The sequence below is a fragment of the Cervus elaphus genome, chromosome 18 (assembly GCF_910594005.1).
Source record: "Cervus elaphus chromosome 18, mCerEla1.1, whole genome shotgun sequence".
Classification (NCBI taxonomy): Eukaryota; Metazoa; Chordata; class Mammalia; order Artiodactyla; family Cervidae; genus Cervus; species Cervus elaphus.
This window is the reverse complement of record NC_057832.1, coordinates 124,303,650-124,323,583: the sequence shown is the minus strand read 5'-3', so window position 1 is coordinate 124,323,583 and position 19,934 is coordinate 124,303,650. Positions and strand designations below refer to the sequence as shown.

Sequence of the window (19,934 nt, the reverse complement as noted above, 5' to 3'; positions counted from 1 at the left end):
GAGGTGGAATTGGTCCTCAGGGAAGCATCTTCTTGGGCACACACCCCAGAGTCATGTTTCCTGAGCAGCTGCTCTCAGCCGGAGAAGGGATGGGGCTTGGCTCTTAGTGTGTTGCTGAGAGAAGTTGGGGTGGCCGTGTCGGGCCCTCCCCCACCCCCGCCTCCGTCCCCAGGACAAAACTGCCGTACTCCAGTCTGTATTCCAGTCTGTCTTTGGGCCCCAGAGCAGTTTTCAGAGTGTTCATGTGGCCAGTGTGTTCTTTCTTGGAGGGGCGTGGAAGCATTTCTCAGAGAACTCCCTGCTCAAAACTGCTTTAGCTTTTTCTCTGCAGGGGTTGTTTTAATGACAAAGAAAGCTCTTTCTCAGATATTTCTAAGTAGGGTTTTTTTTTTTCCTACCTCTCCACTTATTTTCTCCAGTATACAGGCCCCATCATGGAGAACTGTAATTATAATCCTCCTTTGGGAGACTCTGTGGAGAGGGGCCAATTAAGGAACATTGTGTGCTGGCTCCTTTGGGCCGAAAGGGGAAGAGAAAGGTGGGCTTCTGAAGCTCTGAGCCTGGAGGCCTACGGAGGGTGAGGGCGCTAAGGGATGAGCTTGAGGTTTCGGGCTCTGTGGGCGCTCCTGAGGCCAGCAGGGAGGTGGGCACGGGTTTCAGAGTGTCCTCAGAATGTGAGGGCTTGGGCCACATGCTTCCGTGGAAGGTTCCCCAGCACGGGGTAAGAGATCCGCAGACAGAGCAGATATACAGTTAAGAATACTAACTGGCTTTTGTGACATTTTACTTAGAGTTGTCAGGAGTCACTAAGTCGTGTGTGTGTTTTTCTCTTAGGTTCATTTTCCAGACACTGAGAGAGCAGAATGGCTAAATAAGGTAGGAGAAGAGTACACGAAACACCAGATATCAGTGGGAATTGGTGGGTGAGATGCCGCCTCTCCATAGTTGGGGATTTGGGTGTGAGCGATATGTGAGCGTGTTGAGGCCGCGAGGGTGGCTTCTGCTCTCTAATCAGCTGGGACATTGCAGTGCAAACTGTGCCTTTGTCACAGGAAGCTGGTGATGGTCTCATAGCTGGACGTTCGGCCCTGTGTCTCCTCACTTTGATGATAGTCGTAAGTGAAAATTATAGAGCATTCTTATGAAGAGGGGAATAACTCCCAAGAAATCTAGCCTTTTTTAAAAAGTTATGTTTTTAAATCATACTTAGAAGTAGATCTCTTTTATCTCTGTATTTTATATATCCTTAGAATTGTATAGTAAAAACTAATGTAGATAATGATTGCCCGTAATATAATCACTGGAAATTAGTCCATCCTTAAAGACACTCATTAATGTTTGTTAAGAACAACACAGTTTTAGAAAGTTTTTAGCACTGAGTTGAAACTACAGGATTATCTGACTGTTTGTACATACCAAGTTGCTTCAGTATGTCCAACTCTTTGACCCTATGGACTGTAACCCGCCAGGCTCCTCTGTCCATGGGATTCTCCAGGCAAGAACATTTGAGTGGGTCGCCATGCCCCACTAAAGGGGATCTTCCCGACTGGAGGATCGAACCCTTGTCTCCTGTGGCTCCTGCATTGCAGGCAGATTGTCTACTGATGAGTCACTGGGGAAGCCCCTTTCTGACTTTTTAGTAATGATTAAATGTGATGATGTGCATAAACAAAATATTTAACTAGAATAACTAATTCCTGCAACATACTGGTTGCTTAATCAATAGTTTATTGTTATAATACATTTTTAAATTTTAGATGCTGTTTTTGCATAACAAAAAAGGACGCCCCCCCCACTTTTGCCTTTCAAAAATTCTGTATAAGCATGATTTTTCATGATGATTTAGGTACTGTACTATTTGTTTGAGTGAGTGAAAGTCGCTCAGTCATGTCCGAGTATTTGTGACCCCCCAGACTACACAGTCCATGGCATTCTCCAGGCCAGAATACTGGAGTGGGTAGCCTTTCCCTTCTGCAGGGGATCTTCCCAACCCAGGGATCGAACCCAGGTCTCCCGCATTGCAGGCAGATTCTTTACCAGCTGAGCCATGTTTAACCTGAGCTTCTTCTCTTTTCCAGACTGTAAAACACATGTGGCCTTTTATTTGCCAGTTTATAGAGAAGTTGTTTCGAGAAACCATAGAGCCGGCCGTGCGGGGCGCACACACCCACCTCAGCACCTTCAGCTTCACGAGGGTGGACATGGGGCAGCAGGTTTGTTTCTCCTCAAGCTTTCTTACCTGTGCACCGCTGGAGAGTTAAGCTGCGTCACATTGTTTTCTAGCCAAGCTGTGTTCTGGAAGGCTGGCTGTGTGCTCAGGCCCTCCCCGGGTCTCCTGTCTCGGGGTCTCTCCGCCTCTGTCCACTGTGGTGTCTCTGCCAGTCCAGGTCCATCTGTGGGCCCCTCAGCCACATGTTCTCCCACCACCGTTACCTTTGTACAGTTCCCACCGTCTGTCGTGCTGGAGCGGGGGTTTGCTCTGGAAACTCACTAACGATTGACACAAGCTGGAAGGCGCCCCCACCCCACCCCCGTGTTTAAAAGCAGCACCTCAGGGCCCCAGTGCTGGGCTGGCAGCACCGCGTTAATGACACAGGTGGTGGGGAAGGTGGGCTCTGTTCTTGGCGTCGAGTTATATACAGAGGACCGTCACTAACTCCAGCACTGCTGGAAGCCTCGGGGCCACCCTAACAGCAACTTTCCCTTTTTATTTTTTTAAGTCAGTGTTTACAATAACTAGCAACAGTTGAAGGTAGCATTTTTTCTATTGAGGCATAATTGACACATGAGGTTATATTAATTTCAAGGTAACATTGTTTTTAAGCCTAATAAGACTTCAGAGTTCAACAGTACTTTTTTTTAGTTTATTTTTTGGCCGCACTGTGACCCTGCAGGATCCTAGCTTGCCAGCCAGGGGTCAGCGGCTGCAGAGCCGGACGACCACCTTCCCCACTCGCACGCTGAGTCCTGATGCCGGTGATGCTTCAGGGGGTGGGGCTGAGGACCTCATGCCGGCTGTGCCCCTGCCCCAAGCTCTGACACTCCCAGGTGTCGATGCTGTTCCTTGTCGACGTCCATCTTTGTGCAGAGACGCAGGTGTGTGTGTCCTGCCCAGCTGTGTCATGCAGGCCGTTTGCTTTCTTGGCTGTGAGTCTGCAGCACGCTACCATTTTGGGTGTGGTCCCTGTTCAGCTCATGGGGCCAGCGCAGGACTCCGTGGGACATTGCCTCTCATTTCCACTTTACCTCAGTCCCCTAAAAGGAACACGACAAGTGGGAATGCACACTTAGAAGCCAGAATGCCACGTGAATATGAAGTGGGGGTTCCAAGGTTTTCTGTGAAGGGCGGATGGTGAATAGCATCGTATTGATGCCTACATACGGTTTCAGAGGCATGTCCTCCTCCTGCCCTGCCCCCTTCTTTTCCAGCCCTTTAAAATAACAGTCTCTCTTAGCCCGCAGGCTGTGTCCTACAGTCAGGTAAGCTCACGTTCGTTCGTGCAAATTTGGAATTCTTGCTCCAGCCGAGTTTGTCTCGGGAAGAATTACTTTCATGTTTGTGTGTGCTTTGAACTTGTAATGCTGACGATGGGTAGGAATGTTGAGAGCAGTGCAGGTTTGGTCAGAGGGCTCAGTGTCACAGGGCGCTTGGACTTCTCGCAGGAATAGGGGACCCAGGCGTCTGATGCAGGGACCGGAGGGGGCGTGGGAGCCTGAGCAGAGACCCTGCGACCTGGGATGGTGGCAGCATGGGCCCGGAGTCTGCTCCTGCGGCCAGCTGGGGGGTCAGACTTCAGGACAGCTGCAGCGTCAGAGTGAGCGTGGGGGCCCGGTGGTGCTTCAGCCTGAGTGTTTCATGTCCAGCTGTCATGCTGAGAACTTTCTTAGAAGGGGTCTCAAATCAGTAAATTGGGAAAAGATTCTGAAATGATGTTGAAATATAATATTTATTATTGTCTGCCTTTTCTTTTTATAGTCATTTGATTCTCACCGTGTTGCCTGTATTATCTGTTGAAAATATAGTTAATATTTTTGATTCACTCAAAAAGTCCCATTTTTATGAGAATATTAAAAAATAGAAAGTTGTGACATAAAGATAAAATGAGAAGAACTTCTGTTTTAGACAGGGCATTAAGGGTGGACTAGAGGGAATTGGCCAGAGTCTCCTGGAGGAGGCAAGGATTGGGGGTCCTTGGGCGGGAGTGAAGCCGGGTCCGGGTCCCGGCCCCGAGCCCCTGCTGAGCTAGGCAGTGCTCCGTGACCTGCTAGTCCCGCGTCCTGTGGACCCCTCTCAGCCTGTGGGGCCCTCCTGAGTGTCTTACAGATGAGGGTGCTCAGGGCCAGAGGCCCACGGCACTCTGGGGGTAAGGCGACAACGTCATGAAGCAGAGCGTCCCCGCCCGGGCCTGGGACCCAGGCTCGTTTTCTCAGCTGCTGGGTCACAGGGTTGGTGTTCTTTACCCTTCCTATGTTTTAAAGAAGCCAATTCTTGTTTCAGCCCCTCAGGATCAATGGTGTTAAGGTATATACTGAAAATGTCGACAAAAGGCAGATTATTTTGGACCTTCAGATTAGGTAAGTTTATGTGTTTGTCATAGTTAATGATATGTGATGTCACTTAGCTATGCCCATAAAGTAGAGAATATAATGAGCACATATCTTACTGCTATTTGATGGAATTGGACTAGCTTCTTGTTGAGGACCTAAACTTAGCTACTTCTGGTTTTAGTTCCTGATAGCTTAGATAACTGCCATTCGTAGAACATGTTAAAAGAAATTTAAGGCACTACAAGATAACTGCAGGCCCATATCACTTGTGAACATTGATGCCATAATCCTCAAGAAAATGCTCACAAACTGAATTCAGCAACATAGTGAAAGGATTATACACCATGACCAAGTAAGATTTATTTCCAGAATATAAGGATGGTTAATTGTAAGTGATCAATGTAATACTCCATATTAACACAAGTGAAGGGGAAAATCACCTAATCATCTCAGTTGATGCCAAAAAAGCATTTGTTGAAATTCAGCACTTTCATGATAAAAACACTTAAGGCACAGACAGAAACAATGTCAGCATGATGGACTTGTTTATTGGACTTGGAATACTTGGCATGTATTCCCAGCAAGCAGCATGCTCAGTGGTGAAAAACTGAAACATTTCCTCTGAGATCAGGAACCTGACAAGGACACCACTTTCACCCCTGTTGTTCAGCACGGTCCTGGAAGTTCTTTCAGAGCAATTAGGTATGAAAAAAACAAAATGCATACATTGTTGGAAAGGAAGTAGTAGTAAAGTAGAAGGATACAAAATCAATGCAAAAAAAAATGTATAGTTGCATTCTATACATTAACAATAAGCAAGTCCAAAAAGGAAATTAAGAAAATTTCATTTAAAACAAGAAGAATAAAATACTTAGAAATTAACTGAAGCAGTGAAAGACTTGTACAATGAACACTACATAACATTGATGTAAAAAATTAAAGAAGACGTAAATACTTAGAGATGCAGCCCATGTTTGTGGTTTAGAAGACTTAGTATCATTAAAAGCTAACACTAAAGGTAATCTACAGAATCAGTGCAATCAGATATATGCATATAATCAAATATATGATAAAGGATTGAGATCCAGAATATATAAAGAACTGCTACAACTCAAAAACAACAACAAAAAACAAATAACCTGATCAGAAATGAGCGAGGGACTTGAGTGGACGTTTCTCCAGAGAAGACAGACTAGTGGACAAAGGCACATGAAAGGGTGCTCAGCGTCTCTGCTAAAACCACCCTGAGACATCGCCTCACACCCGTCAGGGTAGCAGCCATCAGCACCAGAACGGATTAGTGAGAATGTGCAGAGATCGGAACCCCTGTACACTGATGGTGGGAATACAAAAGGTACGGTTGCTATAGAAACAGAGCAGTACCTCCTTAAAAAAAAGAAATAATAACTGAATGACCCAGCACTTCCACTTCTGGGTACATGCCCAGAAGAATTGAAAACAACATCCCAAAGGGATAATTGTATACTCCAGTTCATAGCAGCTTTCTTCACGATAGCTAAAACATGGAAGCAACCCAGGTGTTCACTGACTGTTGGACGGGTAAGAAGGCGTATTATGTGCGTACAGGGGAGCGTCGTTCAGGCTGTACAGAGAAGGAATCCTGCAGTGGGCAGTGCCCAGCCAGATACGGTGGGATGGATGGACCGTGGGGACATCACGCTAAATGAAGTAGGACAGTCGCAAAGAGACAGACTGTGTGTGACTCCCCCCATGTGAGACCTCAAGAAGTAGATCCACAGAGACGCAGAGCAGGATGCAGGCTGCTGGGGAGGAGGGGAGGAGGATGGACGTCCCTGGGTGATGGGCGTAGAGTTTCAGTTTTGCAGGATGAAGAGAGTCTGGCAATGATGGTGGTGATGGTTGCACAGCAGCCTGAATGTGCTTAAGGCCACCGCCATGCACTTCAGAAAGAGTGAGATGGTTGCTATGTATGTTTTACCACGATAAAAAATAATTGGGAAGAAATTGATTAGGGGTCTGCCAAGTGCCTTCCCTGGTGTAAAGGGCTTCTCTGGCTCTTGTCTTTGTCCTTCAAGAACCTGCTCATGGCTTCGTGAGGCCCCTTCCCAGCTGTGTGCCAGCTACTGACTGACACACCCAGCAGGGTTGGTTTTGTTTTGATTAAGGGTCATTTTTTTTTATCGTGTCATCTTTGCGTTTGTAAAGTGTATTAATGTAGTAAATGAACAGAGTCCGTACCAATTGCCGTTATTTTAGAAAGCAGCATAGAGTGTTATGATGACGTAATATGGGAAAACTCTGGCACCACTGCAGATTCCGCTGTCATGAGTGGAGTGAGAGAGGTGGCCCCGTGTCTGTCTTGGGGTCACTGTGCCTGGCAAGGCTGTCCACAGGCCGAGGGTGAGCTTCCGTGGGTGGGAACCTTGTTCTCTTATTCCAGCACCGACAGAGCCCTTCATACACGTTTGTTAAACAGACACTGAAATGAGTCTGTTACCTGATGCCATTTTGAAGACTGCAGTCTGGCTTTTGTGGTTTCAGCAGACATAGCAGCATATGCAAGTTATGCAGCTCAGATATTTATGTCTCTGAAACAGTCTGCATTCTACTTTTTCCTATGTTCCAGACAAGAACTGTAACTAGATTACTGCCTGTAGAGTTGGGGAAGGAGTAATTGAGAGATAATAGAACATAAAATGATCGCATCTTAGGGTATGTGGAGAAAACTTGTCATTCGCCATCTGCCTCTACAAGGATGAGGTCACCAGCCATTGTGGTCGCTGCCCTTCCACACCCTTGAAAGGAGTTCAGGGCAGAGACCAGGAATGAGGCCCTCTGTGCTCTGGGAAAACTGGCAGAACTGTCTTTCAGGCAGTTTGATATTTTCAAGAGATGATTTTATGAGCCCAGTTGCTTTCATCTTCTCATAGCTAGAAAAGCTCTACAATCATTAACGAAGATGTCTGCTCCTTGTGACTACTAGCAACCTTCTGCCAAAATGTGTCCTTGATTGCGTGCACCTCCTTCACCAAAATGTAGGTAGTGACTTTTATGGCAGGAGTGTGACTGTTGGCAGACTTTCATCCCAGATGCCTTCTGTTGATACTTTGCTCATGTGCTTGGACACTCTCTGTTGTGGTTATCAGATTCCTCCCGATGCTCCAGGGCAGAAGCAAGATGACCCGCTTCCAGAATCAAGGGTGGGCATCAAACCATTCAGGTTCCACAAAAACATCGTGGGCCTGCCACGTTTTTATAAAGATAGGTGAAGCCTTACATGCAACATCACACGGTGTTCATGGGTGTTCACATTAACGATTGAAGTGACAGTCACTGAGTAAAATTGATGCCTCAAACAGGTGTAACATCTCTGAGGGCCTGAGCACTGCTAGTTTCTCACAGTGGGGGAGCATGGGCACATTTATTTGTGGTGAAATATGATCTAAGCATTGTATATGTTTTAAACAAACAGTTATTTATGAGACAAGTGAAAACTATATTCCATCAAGAGACTGCTCCAGAAGCTGCCCTTTGAGAAGTGACATTTGCACCAAGACCACTGGCCAGGCCGCCGGCCTCACCCGCCATGTGGCGGTGCTGACTCTGGTGGCCGTGGCTGCCGTGGCCGAGGTCCTGGGGCTCTGGCCCCGCCGGCCTGCAGTCCCGTTTTGGTGACTTTGCCAGCACTGTCTTCAGATTCTGTAGCTGGGCTCTGTGGTGATGAAGAGAATGTAATCAGAACTTTTTCTTTGCTAGTTTTGTAGGGAATTGTGAGATCGATCTGGAGATCAAGCGATATTTTTGTAGAGCTGGTGTGCAGAGTATACAGGTAAGGTTTTTTTAAGTTTCATTTTCTTTTCAGATTCTCTGCGCTCTATTCAGAAAGAAAATTGTGAAGTTTTCATTAACTCAGAATTTCTTTGAAGTTAAAGAGAGAAGCCTGAAGTCATATGCTCAGGAATCACTGTCAGGATCTTGCATCCTCCTTTTGAGTCAGTAAGAGCCTGTGAAATTATTTCCATTAATGTTTTGTTTTCCCATTTGAATTTAGATTCATGGTACAATGCGGGTGATCCTGGAACCATTGATTGGAGACATGCCCTTAGTAGGAGCTTTGTCTATCTTCTTCCTTAGGAAGCCAGTAAGTCAAGGTTTATTTCATTCTCTTCTTCCCATTCACTGACAAGAATGCGTACATACCAAAGAACAGAGTGAAGAAAAAGAGCTTATCTCACTTTATTCCCTTTGAGGCATGAACCCTGTATGTTTTCATCTCTTATGCTTTAACATCTCTTGATAGACCACTTTTTCCTCATTATAAAACTAATATGTTTGGGAATTCCCTGGTGGTCCAGTGGTTAAGACTCAATACTTCCACTGCAGGGGATGAGGGTTTTATCCCTGTTCAGGGAGCTAGATCCTGCATGCCACAGTCAAAAAATAAAAATAGTGTTATAATATTAATTTCCAAATGAGACTATAGTACTCAGAAAAGCAGGATGTGGCTGTGAGAGGTTGAGAATCACTGGTACCTTTATATGGTGAATTACAGCCCCTAAGCACACTGTTCAGAGAAAAGGGACTTTTTCAGTCACTTTCATCTGGAAAATATGAGAGCACAGTTCCCTGCCATCTGCCAAGTCCTTCCCCACCCCAGTGAAAAACAAAGATTTTGGGATTTTGACTGGATGTTTTAGACGCATGGAAATCTTGAGAATGTGAAACTTTTGTACATTGTTTTGCTTGTTGGTTTGTTTAGATTAGTTTTGATAATGTGCCACTTGCTTTAAAAAAAACAAAACTGCAAGTTTCTGAAGTGCTGCCCTCGTGGAGCACATGGAGGCAGGACGGATGTACTGTCCCATTTCAGGTTCAGTGATGGACGCAGGCCTCCCAGCCTCACTGCCCACTCTCGGTTCCTCCTGTTCTCTGGACTGTGTTCTCTGATCAAACTGCCATCTCCCACCACCGGTCTCCACAGGGGGTGGTCCCAGGACTCCCACAACCGAGGAACAGGTGCTCAGGTTCCTTAGTAGACGGCGCAGTGTTTGCTCACAACCTCTGCACAGCCTCTAGCGTCCTTTACATCATCTCCACATCAGTAGTAATACCTAATACAGTGTAACTTCTGTGTAAATAGTTGCAATGTAAATGATATATAAATGGTTGCCTTAGTGCAGCAGATTCAAGTTTTGCTTTTTGGAACTTTCTGGACTATTTTTTCTTTCTGAATACTTTTGATCCATGATTGGTTAAATCTGAGGAGATGGAGCTGGAACCTTTGCACACTGAGGCCCAACTGTTTTTGATTTCTGTAAGCCTCAGTTTCCCCATCAGTAACATGTAGAGTATGGTAATACCTCCCTTAAAAGATTAGATGCGACAACTAAATGTCAGTGGGTAAAAACACTCAGTATATTACCTGGCATACAGAAGTCTTCAAGTGTTTAAGAAATAAAATACTTTCCTATATGTAGGTTTAGCATTCTGGTGGGGTCCTGACAGCAGAGCTCAAGGCTTGGTAAGTTTGGATGAGGTTCTGGGAAGAGCCAGGGAGACCCACTCTCTGCCCTTGGACGTGTCCCAGATATTGGTGGCCGCCCACGCGTGCTGACTTGGTATTGTTGGCATTGCCTCTGGGGTGTACTCTTGAGGGTGTTTCAAAATCCTTAGGTCACATTTAGGTTCGTCTCAGGAGTGTGGATTAGACTAGACTGAAGCAGGAGGCCTTTTCTAGAACTTCTCCAGGAGGTGGTCTGGGCTCACTCTGCATGTGTTTATCTGAGGGGTCCTCCCCGGTAGTAAAGCACATGTCTTCTGAGTCTGTGATCCACAGACTGTTTCTTCATCTATAAAATGGAATTAATATCTTCCTTTAAGAGTGATTGTGAAAAGAAATTGAATCCATCTAGCTAGGGCTCCAGCAGTTGAGGTTGTTACTGTTCAGTTGCTTAGTCGGGTCCGGCTCTTTGCGACCCCATGGACTGCAGCACGCCAGGCCTCCCTGTCCATCACCAACTCCCAGAGCTTACTCAAACTCATGGCCATCGAGCCGGTGATGCCATCCAACCATCTCATCCTTTGTTGGCCCCTTCTCCTCCCGCCTTCAATCTTTCCCAGCATCAGGGTCTTTTCAAATGAGTCAGCTCTTTGCATCAGGGGCTAGAGTAATGGAGTTTCAGCTTCAGCATCAGTCCTTGCAATGAATATTCAGGACTAATTTCCTTTAGGATGGGCTGGTTGGATCTCCTTGCAGTCCAAGGGACTCTCAAGAGTCTTCTCCAACACCACAGTTCAAAAACTTCGGCGCTCTGCCTTCTTTATGGTCCAACTCACATCAATACATGACCATTGGAAAAACCATAGCTTTGACTAGATGGACCTTTGTCAGCAAAGTGATGTCTCTGCTTTTTAGTACGCTGTCTACGTTTGTCATAGCTTTTCTTCCAAGGAGCAAGCAGTTGAGGTACATTAAGCAAAGAAGGAGGAGGAAGGGGGGACTTTAAAAACAGAGTGAGCATGTCCTGCTGTCTCGTGGAACCCATGCCGGGGCTGCATCCGAGGACCAGGAACAGGATGACTGTGGCACGTGACCACTGTGGCTGCTGTCCTCTCTCGGGCCTGTTCTGCCTCCTTCATTCTCTCTTCCCGAGACCGTGACCTCTGGTCCTTCAGGCCACAGGCCAGAGTCCCAGCTGCCATGGCCCCGAGGAGGAGCAAGCCTCCCCCTCTCCCTTTGTCCTGGCCTGCCCCCTTCTAGCTGCGTCAGGCACAGGTCCTTGGCCCTGAGACCAGGAGTGGGGAGGACACAGCGTTTGAAGGAGGGTCCTGTGGGCTGATCCTGCCGCCCTCTGCGGGAGGCAGCAGTGAGGTGATGAGGCAGAAACTGGCAGGTAGGTCCTCGTAGCCTATTGTACTGAGGAGGGCCCAGAATGGGGCCCCTGGGGAGTTTGGGGTTGTTCATCCTGCCAGATGTTCTGTGAGTTTCTTGGAGGGGGTTGATATCCTGCATTATTTTGGAGCTACTTCCGCACCGCCAGGGTGCCCTGGGAGGGTCTGAAGTGCTCTCGGCGCCCTGCATCTGTGTGGTGCAGAGGGAGTTCTGTCCTGGCCTCTGCTGCGGGGCCTGCCTTTCCTGTCCTTTTCTGTCTCCGGCTCTCACAGGTCTTGCTCTGGCTCTTCTGCCCAGGGTGGCCCTTGTCCCCTCAGCTGTCTGTGCATTCAGGAGTGACACTCTTCCCAGTGTGCTTCATCCCAAGTGGAAGCTGGAAGTCTCAGGGCTCTTAAAGCATGAGAAAAACATTCGTGACCTTTATCACCAGCCCAGATCAGCAAATTCAAAAGCTCTGGGGAAGGGCGGAGCCACCAGTCTGTCTGTAACAAACTTCCTGTGTAGGAGGCTGGCATGCAGTCAGCACTGAAATGAGCAGTGTCTGTGGGTTCGGATTCTGCTGGACCCACCGGCCCTCAGAGGGCGTTCAGGGGAGGCCCGACTGAGGCTGCCCTGCTCCTGTACCTGCTCAGGCTGCTGGGTCTCCAGGTGCAGGGGGTTCTCCCTCCGAGCCCCGTCCCGCCCCCTCCCTCACTTCTACTCCTCAGCCCTCAGAAAGAGGTAGTTTCCTGTCCTTTGGAAACACTTCCCACTGGCTCTTCAGTTTCCCAAAAGGAGATCCATCCAGACTGGGGGCTGATGCGGAGGGCACTAATTTTCGTTGCTTTCCTCGATCTGCCCCTACGGCCGGCTGGACTTTTCTCTCTCACATACCTGGACACCTGTTCACTCACACACTCTCAGTCTCGTCCTCAAGCACAGAGTCACTCACACTCCTCTCCTGCCACAGCCCTCCAGCTTGGCTCTCGTGTCCTCTGGCCTCCCTTGTGCTCAGGGACAGGCCGCTCCCCCTTCAGGGCCTTGAACAAGCGTGCCTGAAGCCTTCCTTCTTGCATTCATCTCTTCAAACTCAGCTGAGTCTGTCCTTCTGTGAATTCTGTCCCCGTCCCCCTAGTATTATTCTGTTTCTATGAACTTGGGTAGCATTCAGGTACATCACATCATTTTGACAAGTGTCCTGCGAGTAGGTGCTGTTACCCCTGAGTTTACAATCTAGTTTTAGTCCCTAAAGGTGATTGCCCTTTGGGAGGACCATTGAGAGTTTCTTTGACCTTCTGATTCAGCAAGATGCCCCACGTTCATGTTAACAGTTTTTGCCCCAGACCCAAAATCAGCCATTTCTTCAAAGTCACCTGTTCCCTTTAGTGGAAGAAGCATCTAGAGATCACAGTCGTGGTCTAGGGCATCCATGGGGCTTCCCTCTTAGCTCAGTCAGTAAAGAATCTGCTTGCAAGACAGGAGACCTGGGTTTGATTCCTGGGTTGGGAAGATCCCCTGGAGGAGGGCATGGCTACCCACTCCAGTATTCTTGCCTGGAGAATCCCAAGGACAGAGGAGACTGGCGGGCTACAGTCTGTGGTGTTGCAAGAGTTGGGCATGACTGAGCAACTAAACCACCAGGGAGTCCGATGGAGGTTAGTTTCTCAGGACTTTATTAAAGTTGTTGCTTTTGAGTTTGGGTTTGTCCAAAGGAATCTTGACCTTTCAGTTCATACTTAAAACTGCTCACTCCCGAGCTCTGTCACTCCAGTGTATGTAAGTAATAGAGGTCATACAGTTTCACTTAACATCTTCTACAGTATAAAGCACAAGTAATTGCATTATGTGCGGTATCCATCTTGACAGGAGAAGCAGTGTTTTATTTTTTTTTTTTTTTGTTAGAAGCAGTGTTTTAATCAGTACTTTTTACCTGTCCACATCTGTTTAATGGAATCTCAGCCAACTTTATAGAAATTATTCTAAGATAAATACCCACTAGAAAAATGAGCAAAAAAATACAAAAGTCAACAAAATGGATGGAACATGTCCCACTAATATCAGGAAAAAAGTGAAAGTCGCTCAGTCATGTCCAACTCTTTGCGACCCCATGGACTGTCCAGTCCAGGGAATGCTCCAGGCCAGAATACTGGCGTGGGTAGCCATTCCCTTCTCCAAAATCAGGAAAATGTTGTTTGAAATAGTGATAGAGTAACCATTCTTTAACTGCCAAATAGACTGATTTTTAACATCTGTGTTTGGTGTGGCTGTAAAGAAAGTACATTTTATACAATTTTGATGGAAATGTAAATTGGTACAATATTAGAGCAATTAGGTTGTGACGTGACTTAGCAACTGAACAACAAGGTAGTGTATATCAGCATAAAGAAGTGAACATATATTTTTTTTTTTTGAACATATATTTTTGACAAGAGCTTCCCCTTTTTGAATGCTAGTCTCTGTAATAACATGTGTGTAAAAAGATATTCACTGAATCATTTTGTTGTTGTTGTTCTTCAGTTGTGGTCACGTCTGACTCTGCAGTCCTATGAACTGCAGCACAGCAGGCTTCCCTGTCCCTCACTGTCTCCCTGAGCTGGCTCAAACTCATGTCCATTGAGTTGATGATGCCATCCAACATTTCATCCTCTGTCACCCCCTTCTCCTTCTGCCCTCTCAAACTTTTCCAGCATCAGGGTCTTTTTCAGTGAATCAGCTCTTCACATCACGTGGCCAAAATATCAGAGCTTCAGCTTCAGCATCAGTCCTTCCAATGAATATTGAGAGTTGATTTCCTTTAGGATGGACTGGTTGGATCTCCTTGCAGTCCAAGGGACTCTCAAGAGTCTTCTCCAACACCGTAGTTCAAAAGCATCAATTCTTTGATCTTCAGCCTTCTTTATGGTCCAACTCTCACATCCATACATGACTACTGAAAAAACCATAGCTTTGCGTATACAGACCTTTGTTGGCAAAGTGATGTCTCTGCTTTTTAATATGTTGTCTAGGTTTGTCATAGCTATTCTTCCAAGGAGCAAGTGTCTTTTAATTTCATGGCTGCAGTCACCGTCTGCATTGATTTTGGAACCCAAGAAAATGAAATCTGACACTGTTTCCACTTTTTCCCCATCTATTTGCCATGAAGTATGGGACTGGATGCCATGATCTTAGTTTTCTGAATGTTGAGTTTTAAGTCAGCTTTTTCACTCTCCTCTTTCACCTTCATCAAGAAGCTCTTTAGTCCCCCTTCATGTTCTGCCATTAAGGTGGTGTCATCTGCATATCTGAGATTGTTGATATTTCTCCTTGCAATCTTGATTCCAGCTTGTGATTCATCCAGCCTGGCATTTCCCATGATGTACTCTGTGTATAAGTTAAATAAGCAGGGTGACAATATACAGCTTTGACGTACTCTTATACAGGCTTCTCATGAGACAGGTGAGGTGGTCTGGTATTCCCATCTCTTTAAGAATATTCCACAGTTTGTTGTGATCCACACAGCCAAAGGCTTTAGTGTACTCAATGAAGCAGAAGTAAATGTTTTTTTAGAATTCCTTTGCTTTTTCTATGATCCAGCATTGATTGGTGATTTGATCTCTGGTTCCTCTTCCTTTTCTAAATCCAGCTTGTACATATGGAAGTTCTTGGTTCATGTACTGCCGAAGCCTAGCTTGAAGGATTTTGTACATAATCATGCTAGCGTGCGAAATGAATGCAATTGTACAGTAATTTGAACATTCTTTGGCATTGCCTTTCTTTGGGATTGGAGTGAAAACTGACCTTTCGAGTCCTGTGGCCACTGCTGAGTTTTCCAAATTTGCTGGTATAATGAGTGCAGCATTTTAACAGCATCATCTTTTAGGATTTGAAATAGCTCAGCTGGAATTCCATCACCTCCACTAGCTTTTTTCATAGTAGTGCTTCCTAAGGCCCACTCAGGATGTCTGGCTCTAGGTGAGTGATCACACCATCATGGTTTTCCAAGCCATTAAGAGCTTTTTTGTATAGTTCTCCTGTGTATTCTTGCCACCTCTTCTTAATCTCTTCTGCTTCTGTTAGATCCTTGCCATTTTTGTCCTTTATTGTGCCCGTCTTTGCCCTTTATTGTGCCCATCTTTGCATAAAATGTTCCCTTGGTATCCCCAATTTTATAGAGATCTCTAGCCTTTTCCATTCTATTGTTTTCCTCTATTTCTTTGCATTGATCACTTAAGAAGGCTTTCTTATCTCTCCTAGCTGTTCTCTGGAGCTATGCATTCAGTTGGGTATATCTTTCTCTTTCTCCTTTGCCTTTTGCTTCTCTTCTTTTCTCAACTATTTGTAAGGCCTGCTCAGACAACCACTTTGCCTTCTTGCCTTTCTTTTTCTTAGGGGTGGTTTTGGTTATAACCTCCTATACAGTGTTATGAACCTCCGTCTATAGTTCTTCAGGCACTCTCTCTACCAGGTCTAGTCCCTTGAATCTATTTGTCACTTCCACTGTATAATCATAAAGGATTTGATTTAGGTCACACCTGAATGGCCTAGTGGTTTTCCCTACTTTCTTCAGTTTGAGCCTGAATTTTGCAGTAAGGAGCTCATGATCTGAGCCACAGTTAGCTACCAACCTTGTTTTTGCTGACTGTTTAGAGCTGCTCCATCTTTGGCTGCAAAGAATATAATCAATCTGATTTTCGTATTGACCATCTGGTTAGGTATATGTGTAGAGTCATATCTTGTGTTGTTGGAAGAGGGTGTTTGCTATGACCATTACTTACAATAAAAGAGAAACTGCAAATATTCTAAGTGCTCATCAATAGGATGGTGGGTATATAAATAATTATGATTTTACTGGAGAAAATTATGACATCAAAAAACATAAGAACAGGCAAGGTATTGGTACCAATAAGGGACAACAGCTTTGATATTTTATACAGTGAAAATCAAGGTATAGGACAGTATTATGTACTGAGTAACCCGTTTCATTTATAAAGAAACAGACTTGTATAATTTGATAATGATAATTAGAAGTAGTTTGCATACTTACTATCTTTGCCCTTTTTTTAAAAACAGCTTTTAGAAATTAACTGGACAGGACTGACTAATCTTCTCGACATTCCTGGATTGAAGTAAGTACTCTGTTGTGCCCTGTGGCTAGCTAGCTGATAGCATGTGAGATGAGACAGCCCAGCGGCTGAGTGCCGACTCCCAGGCAGCGTCCATGCCTTCCAGGCAGGGCGCTCGGGCTCCAGCTCCAGCCCGAGCTGCGTCTCAGGCTCTGGGCTGCAGCTGCACGCGAGCCCTGTCGGGACCAGAAGGAGCTGTTTCATTTGTAAGGAGGTGTCTTTCCAGTTTTGGTGTTTTAATATCCCAGAAAAATAAAGAAAACTTTAAAAAGTTTTCAAACTGATATGTTTCAAGACAAGCCCTTTCTGGCTGCGTTCAAGCTGTGCTGCGCTGTCCCTTCCTGCCTTCCCTGCCTTGACGCACTCCTCCTGGGGGCGCGGAGTCAGCCCGGACCTGCGGCTGCGGGTGCCACTGGGAGTCTTGGCTGTTCTGTGTGCTCCAGTGTCTGAACCCTGAGGACTCCTTCCAGATGAGCTGTGGAGCCTCTGGTGCACGTCCCTCCTGTGAGGGCGGTAAGGCTTCCTAGTCAGGCTGCAGGTCGTCTGTCCTCCAAGATGGAAGGCGACAGCGGCAGACCGTTAGTCACCACCAAACAGGAAAGCTGCTGCTCCTGGTTTCACCACTGCATTTGAAGGTTAAAGTGCCTTAAACGTTGGTTACAGTTACATGTGTTCCTAGTGGACACTTCGTTAATCTGTGGGGTTCTTTTCCCTAAAATAGCTTAGAAAATTGAATTATGAAAGCCTTGGTTCAGTCTGCTTTTTTTTTCTATTCCTTTGTATTTATTATGTCCTTGAAGTGGCCATTAGAAAGAATTTTATTTTGTTTCATTATCGGTAAAAAATGAAGATTTTAATAAGCTGAGGCATAGTTGTAATAATAAGTCTCTTTTAGGCACTGTGGTTTATTGAATATAGAAAAGTACCATTACCTTTAAAAGATTCTTGGAAAGGACAGCTTTAAAAGAATTTGTGTAAAAGGCTTGGTTAGTATTCTTGCTTTCAAGAACAAACCCAGCTCACTTGGTCTTCATTAAGCGAGTAAAGGTTTTGAGAGACAGTGCCTTCATGCAACAAGCGGTGGGGGGCGCCTGCTCGGGGTGCTGGGTGTGGCCTGTGGCCCTGTCAGGCGGCGAGACGGGGCCAGGTGCTGACGTCCAAAGGACGGCTCCTGACCCGGCTTTGCTGTGTGTGGCTTTGTTGCCAGGCAGGCTCTTGCCGTGAAGTAGCAGCTTCTAGCTTCTATTCTGCATGCATGCTTAGCAGCCTCAGTAGAAGATTCCAGCAAATGTCCCTCTAGTTCCAGCAAAAGTTCCAGAGTTGACCTCTGTTTGTCCACCTTTCCTTGTACAAATTCTTCTGGTTCTGATCAGGTCTGGGTCTCATGCCCACCCTGAGAGGAGGCAGAGAATTGCTTGAAAAAGTTGCAGTGAAGGACAGGAAGTCCCCCAAAGGAGGGACTCCAGGAGTTGGAGGAAAGGGTGCTGGTCAGTGGCGAAAACAGCAGGTCCCTGCTGTCCTTCAGTGCAGAAAAGAATGTGCGTTCTGCTTCCCTCCCCTCAGCTCCGTGACCCGTGCTTGTCAGGCATCTCCTCTGCAGGTAGTGCTGTGGCAGAGAGCCGGTGGGCGGCTGCTGCCTGTGAGCCTGCAGCTCTGGAGTCATCCCAAACCAATGGGAAGGGAGAAACACACATACACAAGGGCACACAGATACACACATGCAGATACAGCTTCGTTTCATTTCGTGGTTTTATATGAAGACAGACCCTGTGTGGTATACCTTCTAGCTATTGTTTTATATATAGATTTTTATACACATATAAAACATAGTCATATATAGGTATATATAGGATTGCATATATTGTTAAGAATATATATGCATATATATTAGAAATGCAGGTGGAAATAGACACCATGCAAAAATGAGGCCATGGTATAAAAGAAATATAGTTAAATACTCCTTTAAAATTACATATATTTATATATGACATATAATTTATATATAATTATGTAAATTTCATGTGATAAAATATATGCCTGTGTACTTAACATAAAACTTGGGCCACTGTTTTGTGAAGATTTTATCAAGTAACAGCTGTGGCAGACCTTATTTTGTAAAAGTAAATATTTAATAACTTTGAACCTAGCATAATGAAATCTTGCCCCAAGCTTTACTAAATGAACATCTGCCTGCTCCCTGCATTGACTGCGGAACAGAAGCCAAGGTGTGAGAAGGTAGCAGGACGCCTGAGCCATTTCACCTTACCTCGTGTGTTCACACTCCCTGCCACTGTTCAGTGACGAGCCCTAACCCAAGTGTGAGGGGTGAAGACTGTAGGTGATGCGCAGGGCTGGGTCAGGAAGAGCGGGAGGGCGGAAGGCGTGAGGAAGCCGTGCTGTGTGCTGAGCCCTGCCGCCGTCAGGACGGGGGGAGCAGCAGCTCGGGGATGTGCGGCCCCGCTCGGGAGCCGTCGGGGGAGGTGCCAGCTGGGCCTTCTGCTGGCGGCACAGGCGTCAGCAGGAGGTGAGGCGCCGCCCACCACCGGGGTGGCTAACAGGTTCCTGAAGCACTTACGTCAGCAGTGAGGGGCCTTCTGTCTCAGGAGATTTTTCGATATAAACAAAACTCGTGCTTCTGCAGGGAGATTGCCTGAAGCAAGGGTGTGCTGGGTGCTAAAGCTTTGAGGGGCCACTTTGTCATCAGCTTGGTGAGCACAGATCCAGTGTCTGCCAGCTTACGTCCTCTGAGTCCCTCTGGAGTGTAGACACTGGTTAACTGGCCTCTTCAGAAGAGCAGAGCTATCTGGGGAATGTGGTTCCCATGTTGAACTGAGAGGGCTGGCGCTGAGCCTCCACATCTTGGTTGGCATTTGGACCCCAGCCTGCAGCGAGGCTCAGTCATCTCTCAGGGTGTGGTAGGACTGTCCCTGTGTCCCAGGGGATGTTCCGGCTGTGGTTCGTTTACGTCTGTCATATGCGTAATGCTGACATCTAAAAAGTACTGGCAGGAAGTAAGGTTCTTCTAGGACTCTGCAGCTCTGGCTAAAGGTGCTCGTGCAGAGCCGTGCAGCTCAGGTTCTGTGCCCTCAGAAGTGGTGTTGCAGAGACTCTTGACTCTCCATTTACACACATTTACAAAGAACAGACAAAAAGTATATTGAAAGTACATTAATCACCAGCCCAGGTGGGATGCATGAGACAAGTGCTCAGGGCTGGTGCACTGGGAAGACCCAGAGGGATCGGGTGGAGAGGGAGGTGGGAGAGGGGATCGGGATGGGGAATACATGTAGATCCATGGCTGATTCATGTCAATGTATGGCAAAGACCACTACAATATTCTAAAGCAATTAGCCTCCAACTAATAAAAATAAATGGAAAAAAAAAAAAGAAAGTACATTAGTTTCTTTAGCCCCCACAACTTTATTCCTGCT

General features: G+C 46.2%; 1 protein-coding gene across 2 annotated transcripts in view; it reads left to right on the top strand.

The window, feature by feature from the left end:
- The window catches only part of ESYT2 (extended synaptotagmin 2), a 78,471-nt gene that overhangs the window by 31,993 nt on the left and 26,544 nt on the right, over window positions 1-19,934 (top strand). For both annotated transcript variants that reach the window (XM_043872610.1, XM_043872612.1), the window contains exons 2-7: window positions 835-876; window positions 2,079-2,213; window positions 4,499-4,575; window positions 8,287-8,359; window positions 8,582-8,671; window positions 16,451-16,506. In XM_043872610.1, the coding sequence (XP_043728545.1) occupies window positions 835-876; window positions 2,079-2,213; window positions 4,499-4,575; window positions 8,287-8,359; window positions 8,582-8,671; window positions 16,451-16,506 (473 nt within the window). The remainder of the gene's footprint in view (window positions 1-834; window positions 877-2,078; window positions 2,214-4,498; window positions 4,576-8,286; window positions 8,360-8,581; window positions 8,672-16,450; window positions 16,507-19,934) is intronic.